General features: G+C 37.1%; 1 protein-coding gene across 1 annotated transcript in view; it reads left to right on the forward strand.

Moving 5' to 3' along the window:
- LOC102914467 (cytochrome P450 2C70-like) overlaps positions 1 to 13,556 on the forward strand; it is a 50,145-nt gene that overhangs the window by 12,723 nt on the left and 23,866 nt on the right. The window contains exons 3-6 of the mRNA XM_006986073.4: positions 4,745 to 4,894; positions 8,201 to 8,361; positions 11,837 to 12,010; positions 12,882 to 13,023. Coding sequence (XP_006986135.2) covers positions 4,745 to 4,894; positions 8,201 to 8,361; positions 11,837 to 12,010; positions 12,882 to 13,023 — 627 coding nt within the window. The remainder of the gene's footprint in view (positions 1 to 4,744; positions 4,895 to 8,200; positions 8,362 to 11,836; positions 12,011 to 12,881; positions 13,024 to 13,556) is intronic.

Genomic DNA, 13,556 nt, shown 5'->3' on the forward strand with positions numbered 1-13,556 from the left:
ATGCTGCTTGTCAGGGTGGCGGCTGGCAGTGACTCCTTCTGTCTTCCTGTTCTTTTATTTCTCCTCTCTGTTAGTCCCAGCTATACTTCCCGCCTAGCCACGGGCCAATCAGTGTTTTATTTACTAACCAATCAGAGCAACACATTTGCTATACAGAACATCCCACAGCAGTTTTCCCTGGTCAGGCCCAGCCCCACAGATCCCACAATGCTTATAAAATAATCAAACAAAATAATCACTCAGAAGCTTATATTAATTAAAACTGCTTTGCCATTATCTCAGGACTACCACTGACTAGCTCCTACAAATATACTCAGTCCTGTTCTGTTAATCTATTTGTTGCCACATGTTCTGTGGCTTTATCTGTGTGCCATTACATGCTGTTCCTTGGGTGGCTTGCTGGCATCTCTCCCAGCCTTCTTCCTGTCTCTCTCCTTGAATTTCCCACCTGCCTCTAAGCTGCCTTGCCATAGACCAAAACTTTATTTATCAATCAATCAGAACAACACATATTCACAGCACACAGAAAGACATTTCCACATCACTTCCCCTTTTCTGTTAAATTAAAAAGGAAAGATTAAAAGTACAGATAACAAAACAGTTATCAAGCAAGAATTACAGTTATAATATCTAGTCTATTTGTATTTTGTAAAATTAAAGAAAATATTCTATCTATCCGATATTTGTGAGTCTAAAGTTTTATATCTAATTTATCTTTTATCATAACCAAGAAAATTACAATTATAACTATCTAGTCTTCAACTACATCAAAGACCTCAGAAGGATAATATATTACATAAGTAAACAGGAAGAGCATTGTAAGCAACTTCGAAAAATCTAGAATGACAAAGACAGCTGCCTGCCTGGACAGTCATCAAAAGTTCCTCTGTAATGTTGGGGCATCCATCTTCAGCCCACAGGCTTAGAGCCTCTCAGTCACTTTTCTCTGTGTCCTGTAGAATGTCTGGCAGTCTCCTCTGCAAAGCAGGAACCTGAAGGACCATCTCATCTTGCAAAGTTCCATGGTCACCTTCCTTTGGTTCCTGCATGTTGAGTTTACACAACATATTATCAGCAGTCTAGGCAAGAGCAGTTTTTTTCCCAAATGGCTATTTTTGCCAAGAAGATAATTTCCTTATAGAGCATCTTCAATACCCATCTTCCTCTTTGAAGTAAATTGGTACTGCGAGGAGCAGACATGTCTCACTGTTCAGAAAGTCTAAGTTTTTAAAATATTTTAAATGTCATATTCTGTAAGTCTTTGAAGTGTTTGAAGATTACTTACCTAATTGAAATATATCTATGTATACCTAGAAAACTTAATTAGCATGACTATAAATTTGACTATCATTGAAGACTAATTATTAATCTATATTTCTTAATTATCCATTATAATTTTAATGAGTTACATAAACGTAATACCTTAAACAAGAGTAGAAATATACATACAATATAACAAAATTAAATTTAAATTTGTATCACTAAACTAAAATCCATAGCAATGCAAAACATTTTAAACAAGTTGTTACTCTTTATCCTATCATATCTAGAATATGCCCTTTTTTTAGAAAGAGATTGCATTTATAATAAACCTGCTGTGGGATGTTCTGTAGGTCCTGTGGGAGCCCTTCTTGGGTTCTTTGTGGCGTTACCCAGCAGGTCCGTATAGAGGATGATTAGGACCATGGGCCTGAGTGCAGGTGTTTGAGATGGTCTGCACTTGGCTGTGCTGGGGGATGGTCTGTATGTCAAGTTGCTCTGATTGGTTAATAAATAAAACCTGATCGGCCGTGGCTAGGCAGGAAAGATAGGTGGGACTAACAGAGAGGAGAAATAAAAGGACAGAAGGGCAGAAGGAGACGCTGCAGCCGCCGCCATGACCAGAGACACTGCAGCCGCTGCCATGACCAGCAGCATGTGAAGACGCCAGTAAGCCACCAGCCACATGGCAAGGTATAGATGTATGGAAATGGATCAATTTAAGATAAAAGCACAGTTAGCAAGATAAGGACAGTTAGCAGGAAGCCTGCCACGGCCATGCGGTTTGTAAGCAAAATAAGTCTCTGTGTTTACTTGGTTGGGTCTGAGCGGCTGTGGGACTGGCGGGTGACAGAGGTTTGTCCTGACTGTGGGCGAGGCGAAAAAATCAAGCTACATAAACCTGCTTTAAATAAAAAATAAAATTTTATAAACAATATTTTGGAAACTTGTGTGTAGCTTCTCATACTACTTCCTGCTGGTTGAGGGTGCTGGCAATCTTATGAGGATCCTGAGAGAACTAAAAATTATGAACAAATCTTGGCTCTAGTCTGTGAGGATAGATTGTCTCAGCAAGTTGCCTTGAAGTTGTTCTGGAGGTTGGATCATCTGGGCTGTGGTATCATCAGAGACCTTTCAGGGGGTCTTGGCTGATCAAACCGTATTAGCCTGGAAGCAACCCACAGGTTCTCATCTGCTGTGGAAACAAAAGCAGAACCTCTTTTCCAAAGCAATGTATCCTTAGACACAGATTTTGAAATTGAGATACCTTTAATATATATATATATATATATATATATATATATATATATATATATATATATATATATATATATATTTACTTAGCAGCTTTTACAATCAAATGTCTTTATACAGTTAAAAAATCCCAAAGACAACATAATCCAGACTCTGTGTGTGATTTCCAACTTTATGTGGCTTATTTTATATATTACTTTTACTGTCTCTTTAAAGACTTTATTTTTAATTATTTATTTTTTATATACCTGTCTATCCTTCTTTTCCTCTCTCTTCCAAGCCTGTGTGTACTTTTACATACAATGTAAACCATTTAGAGGTTTATTTTATTTGAATCTGTCTTATTGTGACTCTGTTGCTTTAAACTGCAGAGTGGTTAAGACAGAAGCTGCAGCCTTGGCTGCTGCCCCTTCCCCTTCAGCTTTCCAACATGGCAGGAGTAATTCACCACCAGCTCTGGGAGCCAAGCTCTCTGTTGACTCTGGGAGGCCTCTATCCAGCAGCATGTAGCCCAAAACAACTTCTTCTTCTTCTTCTTCTTCTTCTTCTTCTTCTTCTTCTTCTTCTTCTTCTTCTTCTTCTTCTTCTTCTTCTTCTTCTTCTCCTTCTTCTCCTCCTCCTCCTCCTCCTCCTCCTCCTCCTCCTCCTCCTCCTCCTCCTCCTTCTTTGTACTAGCAAAAGCTAAATCTATCATGCAGTGTGCTGCATGGCTTGGAGACATCACTATGTACCACAGTGGGAATTCACCATGCTGCTTAGCTCATGGCGACTGGCAACAGACTCCATCTTGCAGGCAGCTGTTGGGAGACAGCTCTGTGCTGCTGCTGGCATGAGACTGTAAGACTAGGAAGCCAAGTGTGGCTCTGTTTTTGTGCATTCAGAATCTTTAAGCTTCTTAGGTCTCTGTGGATCAATGCCCCATGTTGGGGCATTTGTAACTGAAAGTTTCCTCTGGTCCTGACCAGCCCCACAGATCCCATAGTGCTTATAAAATAATCACTCAAAAGCTTATATTAATTAAAACTGCTTTGCTATTATCTCAGGACTACCACTGACTAGCTCCTACAAATATACTCAGTCCTGTTCTGTTAATCTATTTGTTGCCACATATTCTATGGCTTTACCTGTGTGCCATTACATGCTGTTCCTTGGGTGGCTTGCTGGCATCTCTCCCAGCCTTCTTCCTGTCTCTCTCTTTGAATTTCCCACCTGCCTCTAAGCTGCCTTTCCATAGGCCAAAACTTTATCAATCAATCAGAGCAACACACATTCACAGTATACAGAAAGACATAATCCCATCAATACTCCTTTAAAAGAAATCCACAGGAATACTCATGTTTATGTAGTACATTGATATTGTAAATATTTTTTTCCTGTAAATTATTTCTAAGATTATAATAACATAATTACCACATTTCTCCCTTCCCTTTCCTCCCTCAAAACCCTAGCAAAGAAGCCAGAAGCTGAAAACTGATAGTTAGAAACCAAATGTATGCAGAGCACTGGGTGCCAGCAAAAGTGACAAGGGATCTTTGTTATCTTCATTGTTCTCTAACAATCTTTCATTTTTAAATGAGCTTATCTTGTACCTTGATCATGTTTTAAATTTATAGAATTCATGTTAAAAATTCTAGATGCAAGGGTAACATAATACATGAAAAGTTTAAGCAAGCAGAGAGTGAATGTTAAATACAAAGAGCAATCTTTCAGTTACTATCTCCCTTATCCAGGAACATAGTTTTATGAGAATACTTCCAATGCAGAAGTCTTGCACTCCTACCCCATCTCTGCTCCATGCTAGGCAACCACTTCACTACTCAAACATATTTCAGTATTCACTTCTCTGGAGAATTACCTCTTGATGATTTTTTTTAATTTACATACAATCTGAAAAGCTAGCCCTGACTTGGTCTCACTATAATTTACTATCTGTGTGACCATAAAGGAAGCATTTTGCTTTCGTGGTCTACCTCATCATTGTTAGCAAAATGAAGGAAACCAAAGATTCACAGAATTATGCTTAGGTTTTGAGATATTAATGGGGGAAACAAGCTCTTCAGTCTTCAAAATCTAGAGTCCTGGTGGTGAAACACTAGGTTGTGTTAAGAGGTGTCAGGTAAGTGAATCTGACACAACCTCATCTTCTATGCCTGAATAGGAGTCAGTATTATTTCCCGAGATGAATACTCTCAACTAGAATTCATGATAATAGATTTTTTTGTCCCCACAGGAATTGTTTTCAGCAATGGAGAAATATGGAAGCAAACACGGCGTTTCTCTCTCACAGTCTTACGGTCTATGGGGATGGGAAAGAAAACTATTGAAGACCGAATACAGCAGGAAGCACTTTGTCTGGTGAAAGCATTGAGAAAAACCAATGGTGCATTTCTATTTCTGTAATCAACAGATAGGAAAGAAGAGCTATGACAAATAGGCTTTTTATAAAAGTCATGGACTCAGAAGTATAATTTAAGGTTACTCTGCTCAAACACCAACAGAAAGAAATAAAGTAGTTATGATGCCAGCTTTGCAAAGACCCATGCTGACTAACTTTTACCCAATTAACTTTCAGTATTATCCATGTTTCTGGCTTTCATGTGATTATGGAAAGAGAGAAAGCTACAGAAAACAAAATATTTTTAAAGTTAGACATGGAAGTAGCACAGAAAATGAACTTTACATTAGTAGACTCTGTCTAGCGACAGGACCACATGTAACTGCAGGAGAATGTTGGAAATGTTACTAACTATAAACACAGGAAGGAAAACATGCATTTTGGTTGCATTAATTTTGAAAAGTAAGAAAGCTGTCAATTTTTTGAGAAACATTTCAAGGTGACCAATTATCTAATATATCAGGTACAATTATTCACATGGGAGGATATGAAATGATGGAGAGCCTCAGGACAAATCTCAGTGCATGACTGTGTGCACATATGCAGGTATAAGGCATGGGGAAGGAGAAAGAGTGGGCAGGAGAGCAGGTAGGAGAGGATGAGATCAGGGCCACAAAAATATATAGCTCTAGATCTTCAGTATCTAAATATTTTTAACAACATCATTAAAATAATAATATTTTGTTTTCTATGATGAATTATATTTTAAATTCTATTATTGTTTAAATGCATATTTTTAAATCAATATTCTATAATTGTTTAAATGCATATTTACCATTTTTATTGCATAAAATGCAATTATTACAGATAATGTTCACATAATCTGGTGGATCTTTGGAAAAATATGTGGAAGTGAAGTAAGTGTGTCAATGAAGGTTATTTGGATGATATGTAGTATCATGTTATGCATCAGACATGTGCAGAACTCAAAAAGAACATAAAGCATGCATTGTGAATGTTATTTTTGTGAGTCCATTTTCAAATGTAATGTGTTGTTTATCCTCATGTGTTTATCACTTGATGGATTCCAGAATTATAGTAGCTGAGTAGTATAATGTTCTGCAGATTTAGATGCAATGTAGTTCATTCAATCACTCTGCTTCTTCTGGTTGATGAATTTATCTCAGTCTTTGATGTTAGGAACATAAAAACATACAGTGCCTGAAAGTCAGTGTAGATCTTTGTGATCTCTGCGAATTTCATAGAATAATATTTTGAAACTTGAGTAAGTAAAACAATGTGTTGGTATATAAACATATAAGGGAAGTGATTTTGTATATATATAAATTATAATATAACAATATAATATAATGAAATAGAATAAAAATCTTGTCTCCAAATGATGTAAAAGTACAGGGAAGAGGTAGTGCTTTGAAGATTCCATCTTAAGAGGTGGCCTAGGATGAGAAGTCTCTGTGTCACCCAAGGCTAGCATGAGTTGAATTTACTGCCTGCATTAAATTAAGGCAAACTGGGCCTTTTAGTCCATGTGTCCAGATGTGGATGTAAAAGGATTAATATGGGATGGACCTGAGAGCTGGTAATGTGTGCATCACATTCTTTAGTACATTTTCCAAACTACCACTTACACTTTCAAACATTTAGCTATATTTGCATTTTCTGTCATCCTTACACAAAAAAAGTCCATTTAAGCTGTCTTAAGTGTACTTTGTTAAATGCAGTTGCATGTTTCTTATGTTTGTTGATTCCCATCTCCCCCACCAATTACTGATGTCCTTATATCAGGCTGGGTTATGTGGAAAACAACACATAAGAATGCATGCTTTGTAGTTGGCAGTACCTCAGAGAACAAGAACATCTGCTACTGGAAATTATCCCCTAGACATGACAGGGGAAATGTACTGAGGAACTCTCAATGATATGGTTGCCTGAATAAGAGCAGCATATACAAATATTATTTTTGAGAACTTGATACATGAGTCCTGGTCTATATCACTCCCACTACCTTCTCAAATTCATGATCTCTTCTTTGTTATTTTTATTTTGTTACATATATAAACACATGTATGCACACTTGCATACACAATCTACTAGTTCATTTATCGTAGCTTTTATGTACATATGCCAAGACCTGACCACTGGGATTTGGACAACCTCTGTGGGAGTTTATCCTTGGAGTAATGATTGTCCATCTTAGCAGTAACTGATTGCTTGTAGATTTTTTTATCTGTAGATAGGAACATGTGGGATTTCCATTGTCCTGGTTGCCAAGTTAACTACTGTCATGCTGCTATTATTCAGGCAACCATATCGTTGAGAATTCTTCAGTGCATTTTTTCTGTCATGTCTAGGGGATAATTTCTAGTAGCAGATGCCCTTGTCCTCTGGCTCTTACTCTCTCTTCTATTCCTCTTCTGTGATTTTTCCCTGAGGCTTAAGTATAAAGTCTGCATTGCAGATACATCAGTTAAGGGTACTCGACAGTCACTTATTCTCTGCACTCAGTTGTGGATTCTGTAATAGTCTCAATCTGTCAAAAAAGAAGCTTCTTCTGAGAAATATGAAGATAAGTATCCATGATATTGTTATAAATTAATTAAAAACCTAATTGAGATTTGTATTTAGAAGACAATTAGAAATTGATATTTCCACTTCCTCTCTAATACAAGAAGGCTCTGCCCTGTTATCTCAGCTTTCCCACAAATAGAAGGAACTACATTTCCTTATGCATAGCAGATCTCAGCCTATGTGCCCTGCATTCTGCTCTGTCAACCCCCACTTTCCTTCATTCCAGTATTTCCTAGGAAACTGAGGAGCCCCATTCTCATGGAACTGCCCAGGGTACTATGAAATTAGAGAAGCTGCAAATATAAGATATAGCATGGGTTTGCTAAGAATGTAAATATCTCGTTTCCAATTTTAAAATATTTATCACACACTGGCTCTTTTGAATATTTTGGATTTAATAAAACATTATAAAAGGTTTTAGAAAAAAAGAAATTGATTTGAAACTTGTTAAGATTGGTATCTGCACTATGAGAAACAGCCGTAATTAGATTTAAAATGAACATATTTATAAATATTTTAAAATAATCTATCTTTATGGTTTTCCTCTTCTGAATGAGGACTTAAAGAGCTTCTATAGACTACAAATTAGATGGAGCTCATCAGATAGTTTATTTGGGGGACACAGAATAAAGTGTCTCTCAGTCCTATGGAAGTCACAGTGATGATTCCTCTCTAAATATCTCACATTCCCAACTGTTTTAATTTGAAATTTTAAGGTCTGTATGAGGATTATATATTAACTTGGAACTTCATTTGTTCTAGGGTCTCCATGTGATCCAAACTTCCTTCTGGCCTGTGTTCCCTGCAATGTGATCTGTGCTGTCATTTTCCAGCGTCGTTTTGACTACAATGATGACACTTTCAAAGGCTTTATGAAGAATTTTCATAGAAGTCTTGAAATTTTAGCATCTCCTTGGATCCAGGTGAAGTTCAGCTTTATTTATATGTGGTGGTTTGACTAGGAATGGCCCCCATAGACTCCTGTGTTTTAACGCTTTGTCCATTGAGAGTGGCACTATAAGGAGGTGTGGACTCTTTGGAGTAGGTGTGGCTTTGTTGGAGGAAATGTGTCACTAGGGTGTTGGCTTTGACTTCTCAGATGCTCAGGATATCACTGTCTTTTCCTGCTGCCTGCTGATCTACATGTAGAACTCTTAGCTCCTTCTCTAACACCATGTCCACTTGCATGCTGGCATGCTTCTCACCATGATGATAATGGACTAAACCTGTAAAACTGTAAACCAGCCCCAATTAATTGTTTTCCTTTATAAGAGCTGCTGTAGTAGTCATGGTGTCTCTTCACAACAACAGAAACCCAAACTAAGCCATTATATGTGAAAATACTATGTGACACAAGTCTATGCCTTCACTGTTCAAAAGCTAATACTCAGGTTATGAACTTTGTGCATCTGAAATCAGGTTTGAAGGGCTGGAACTCTGAGAAAATGTGGGTAGTTTTCACCTTCAAAAAAGAGGCCATTTGAGTAAACTCTGGACTATGAAACGTCTTCTGCAGGGTGTTGAGGGAGTAGGAAGCTGAGCACTGACTGGTGCATTCTGTTCTATAACTGTCCCCTTTACTGGAGGATCTGTTCTTTTCCTCTTTGACTCTCTTCTTTCTTTTCATCCTTTCCTCCTTGCCTCCCTTACTTATTTATTTTCTGTTGGAATATACTTGCACAAAACTGATTTTCACCTGTTAGGTGATTTTTGTAACTATTTAGCCAAACACATCCTCGCATTAGTTCTCCATTTAAAGCCCACTATTAGCAATTCCGTGGCTCACATATTTTAACACAGCCCATGGGAGGTTAATATATTGGTATGCTTTGTAACCTGCAATGTTTGTTTGTATTATTATTTTCTGTAGGTTTCAATATATAGCCCAGGCTAACTTTGAACCCATGATCTATCTGATTCAGTCTCCTGAAAAGCAAAAATTACAGATATGATCCGGTTTAGTATTAGCATTTTAAAAATGATTTTATTTTAAATTATGTATCTACCTGAGAACATGTGCATGTGTTAGTGCAGGTGCCCTTCATGTCTAGAAATATGTGTTGAATTTCCTGGACCTAGAGTGATAGGTCGTTATGAATTGCATGACATGAGAGCTTTGAACTGAACTCGGGGCCTCTTTAAGAGGAGCACATGTTTTTAACTGCTAAACCATCTCTCCATGTCTACTACTAGTTTATATCTTTTTAGAGGCAACTAAATTTCTGGGTATAGTGATATAGCCTTGGCTACATAGTAATGTTGAGGCCAACCTGGGATGCAGAGTAAAACTCTTTCACAAACTATATTTCCAAACAGACAAACAAACAACAAGAACAAAACAACAAAGAAAACGTCAAACAATCATATGTGAAGATGGTTTGAATGTTTTTTTGTTTCCTCTTGTTTACAAAATTTCTAGGTTATTTATTGTTCATTGTTATTTGTTATGATTCCTAACCAATTTGTGAACTTGATAGTTGATAGTTGATACTCCAGTTCATACTGAAGGGGCAAAGATAATATAAGATAGACTATAAAGAAATGTATTATCAGTAGGCTTCAGTAATATATAATTCTATAATCTATAGACAAATGTGTCTATAGATTATAAGGGCAATATGTGTTCCACAAAACAAGGGCCACTGAGGGCAAATAGTTTACTCCCTTCCATATTGGAGCAACAATTTGAAACTAAACAATATGAAACACATTACCCAAAGCATCTCTGGCTTGCTTTTGTTTATCAAAAGAATATAATTAATATTTTACTCTCATTTGTAATAAGATGGCAGTTGAGCATAGAATTTTCCTTCTTCATACTTTTCGCAAATTAAAAAATTATAGGTTTTAAACACCTATCCACTGGGAATATTTATAAAGTTGCATATATATGTATGATCATAACTACATCATTTTCCACTTCCATTTCTTCCCTCCAAACCTTCCTATATATTTATCCTCCCTGTTCTCACCCAAATGCAAGGTGTCTTTTTAAGTGTGTGTGTGTGTATATATATACATAAATACATATACATATACATATACATATACATATGTATATAATTTTTGTGACACTGGGGGCAAAGGCAAATTCATTAATAATGACTTAAAGCTTTTCACACTATCACCAGAAAATGAACCGACCTCTTAACCCCTTTATAAAAATGAAAGATTGAAATTCATTTACACTGTTGTCCTGGCAGTCATCTCATTCTATTACAATGAACACAGCATTGGAATATGTTCTGAGAGGAAATGAAAGAAGGGTATGGTCATTTGCTGGGTCAGCACCATGTGACTGAGAAGTCCACCATCACAGCTTATCTGGTACAGATACAAAGCCCTCCTTAAAAGTGTCCTTGCTCTTGGTTGGCTTCACCACTTTGGCCTTTGGGGGTGGGAAAGAATCTGAGGGGCTCCTGCAGGACTAGATAAAAGCAGAACTGAGATGCTGGACTGAGCTTCTGATGCACTGTTTATTAATTGCAGCAAGGGTTGGATCCCCGATGACTCAGTTAGTAATTTAAATTAAAAATAATAGCTGTGGTGGTAGTGGTGCATGCCTTTAATCCCACTACTTGAGAGGCAGAGGCAGGCAGAAATCTGTGAGTTCGAGGCCAGCCTGATCTATAGAGCTAGATCCAGGACAGGCACCAAAACTACACAGAGAAACCCTGTCTTGAAAAAACAAAACAAAACAAAACAAAATTACATTACTTTCTCCTGTTTCCTCCCTCCAACCTCTCCCATGCCCCCACCACATTTCTCTTTCTCAAATTCATATGCATACATGCATAAGAATCATATCAATGTATAAATAAAACCTGCTGAGCAGCTCTGTTAAGTGTTGCTTATATGGATATAATTTAGGCTGACCACTTGGTGTTAGCTAACCACTTAGGAGATATCCCCCGAGAAGACTATTTCTCCTTCTCCCAGCAATCCTTACTTGTTTTGAGTGGAACCTCATGAGATTTCCCCATTCCACTTCGTCGTATCTGTTGGCATTGCAATTTTTAGGTGACTGGAGAAATATGCACAGGATAAACAGGGATAAATACTACTTTCATCCCTGCTATTACTTATTTGTTGTCTGAGGAAATTTGACTAGTCAAAATTCTGTATGTTAGTGTTCTCAGTAGGACAGAGGGGACAGTGGGATTATCCCACACAACCTTTGGAAATCTGCTATCAGGAAATGAATGTGATCAGAAGTTGCTTCCCAAGCTGTGCACATGGCAGCTCTAACCATTTGATCCATGCTGTGCCTGCTCCTCCAAATGGCAGGCATCTAGAAGCACAGGAGGCATGTGAAACTCACCTTTATGACTGTTAGACAGACAGCTGTGTCCTGGAGGGGGCGCTGTTTGCACTAATGCAAGTTTCTTTCTCTTCTAGCTGTGCAGTGCATACCCTGCTTTATACTATCTCCCAGGAATCCATAACGAATACATTAAAATTTGTACTGAAATAAAAGAGTTCATTTTGAAGGAAATAAAAAGGCATCAAGAATCGCTGAACATCAGTAGCCCTGAGGACTTTATTGACCATTTCCTGATTAAAATGGAAAAGGTACAAGGGATGTTGATTTGCTCTATCACATTTGTGGGAGTTCTGATTGAGCTTTCTTCTTCTTGGTGAAATTGTGATGTTCAACCTAATGTTCCTTATAGCAGTAGTCATTGTTTTTTCAAACCAGTTTCTTAGGCAAATCATATAGAATATTTAGAGATCCTTAAGATTCTCAATTTATTTGGAATTAGAAAGTCTATATTTTCCATGTTCAAGGTTAGTTCTTTACTAACTCATACACATCAATTCAAGACTGGTGAGAATGTGTCATTGTATGTAAATGGACCTCCATGAACAGCAGATGTAACTTTAAAGAGACTCTAGGAAGCTTTTGCAGTTGAGCTCAGCCTTGAGGAAACCACAGTTTAGATTAACAGAAGGATAATCTAGAGGACAGTAATTGTAGTCTTCAACTGGGCTATCTTTGAGAAGGTGACATTGGTCTGAATTATAGTGTGGATATAAAGACTGAAGAGGTTAAAAATAGCAGTGGAGTTTGTATGTGTAAAGTCCTGGAGACTTTAAATGTAATAAAGATTCAATAGGTGCTACAACTGATGTTATCACAAACTGACTCAATACACATGAAAAGATCACAGAGGAACTTACTTCTTCCCAGTGAGTGAAAAGTGTGGAACAACAACAACAACAACAACAAACCCTTGGAATTTTGTAACTCCAATTGTGTATTAACTGTGTGAAGGAATCCTAATGTTCACCCAGCATCTACATTTATCTTCAGATAGAACATTCTTTAATGTCTAACTTACCCATAAAAATGTGTTATATTGAATTGTTACCTGTAAACCTTTAAAACAATCAAACAAACAAACTAACAAAAAAACTAATTCCTCTCACTTATAATTATTAGGAAAAACACAATAAAAATTCTGAATTTACCATGGAAAACCTGGTCGTCACCATATTTGATCTATTTGGTGCGGGAACAGAGACAACAAGTACCACAATGAAATATGGGCTTTTGTTCCTACTGAAGCACCCAGAGGTCACAGGTATGATCATAGATGGGCAGATGAATGTCCAGGTAGAAATGGGCAGATGGCACTAGAAACTGTCCCACTCTTTCCTAGAAAAGACTCTGTACTAGCAGCATTTTCATGATCAATGCACTTATCCCTCACTGGATGAATCCAATTCATACCAGATCACAGTAAAGAAAGAATGAAATATTTAAGCCAAAGCTAAAAATGGAAGGTCACTGGCCACTGTTCTCCCTATTATAAATTGGAATCCTTGATTTGGGTTATGACAAAATCATAACAGTTTTCCAAATAGAATTAGCCAACCTCTCACATTTTCCCATATATCTTAATACATACTTCTTTCTTTTCCAGAAAATATCTATCATTTAAACTTTAACGTATATTAATTATAGTCAATGATGTGTTTCATTACAACATTTTCATACATATATAATTATTTTCATTATATCCCCATTATTCTCTGTTTTCCCCATCCCTCCCAGTAAACACCTTCCTCTTTTCAACTTTACCATTTTACTTTCATGTCATTTTTTAAATTTTTG

Source organism: Peromyscus maniculatus, chromosome 1 (genome assembly GCF_049852395.1).
Source record: "Peromyscus maniculatus bairdii isolate BWxNUB_F1_BW_parent chromosome 1, HU_Pman_BW_mat_3.1, whole genome shotgun sequence".
Classification (NCBI taxonomy): domain Eukaryota; kingdom Metazoa; phylum Chordata; class Mammalia; order Rodentia; family Cricetidae; genus Peromyscus; species Peromyscus maniculatus.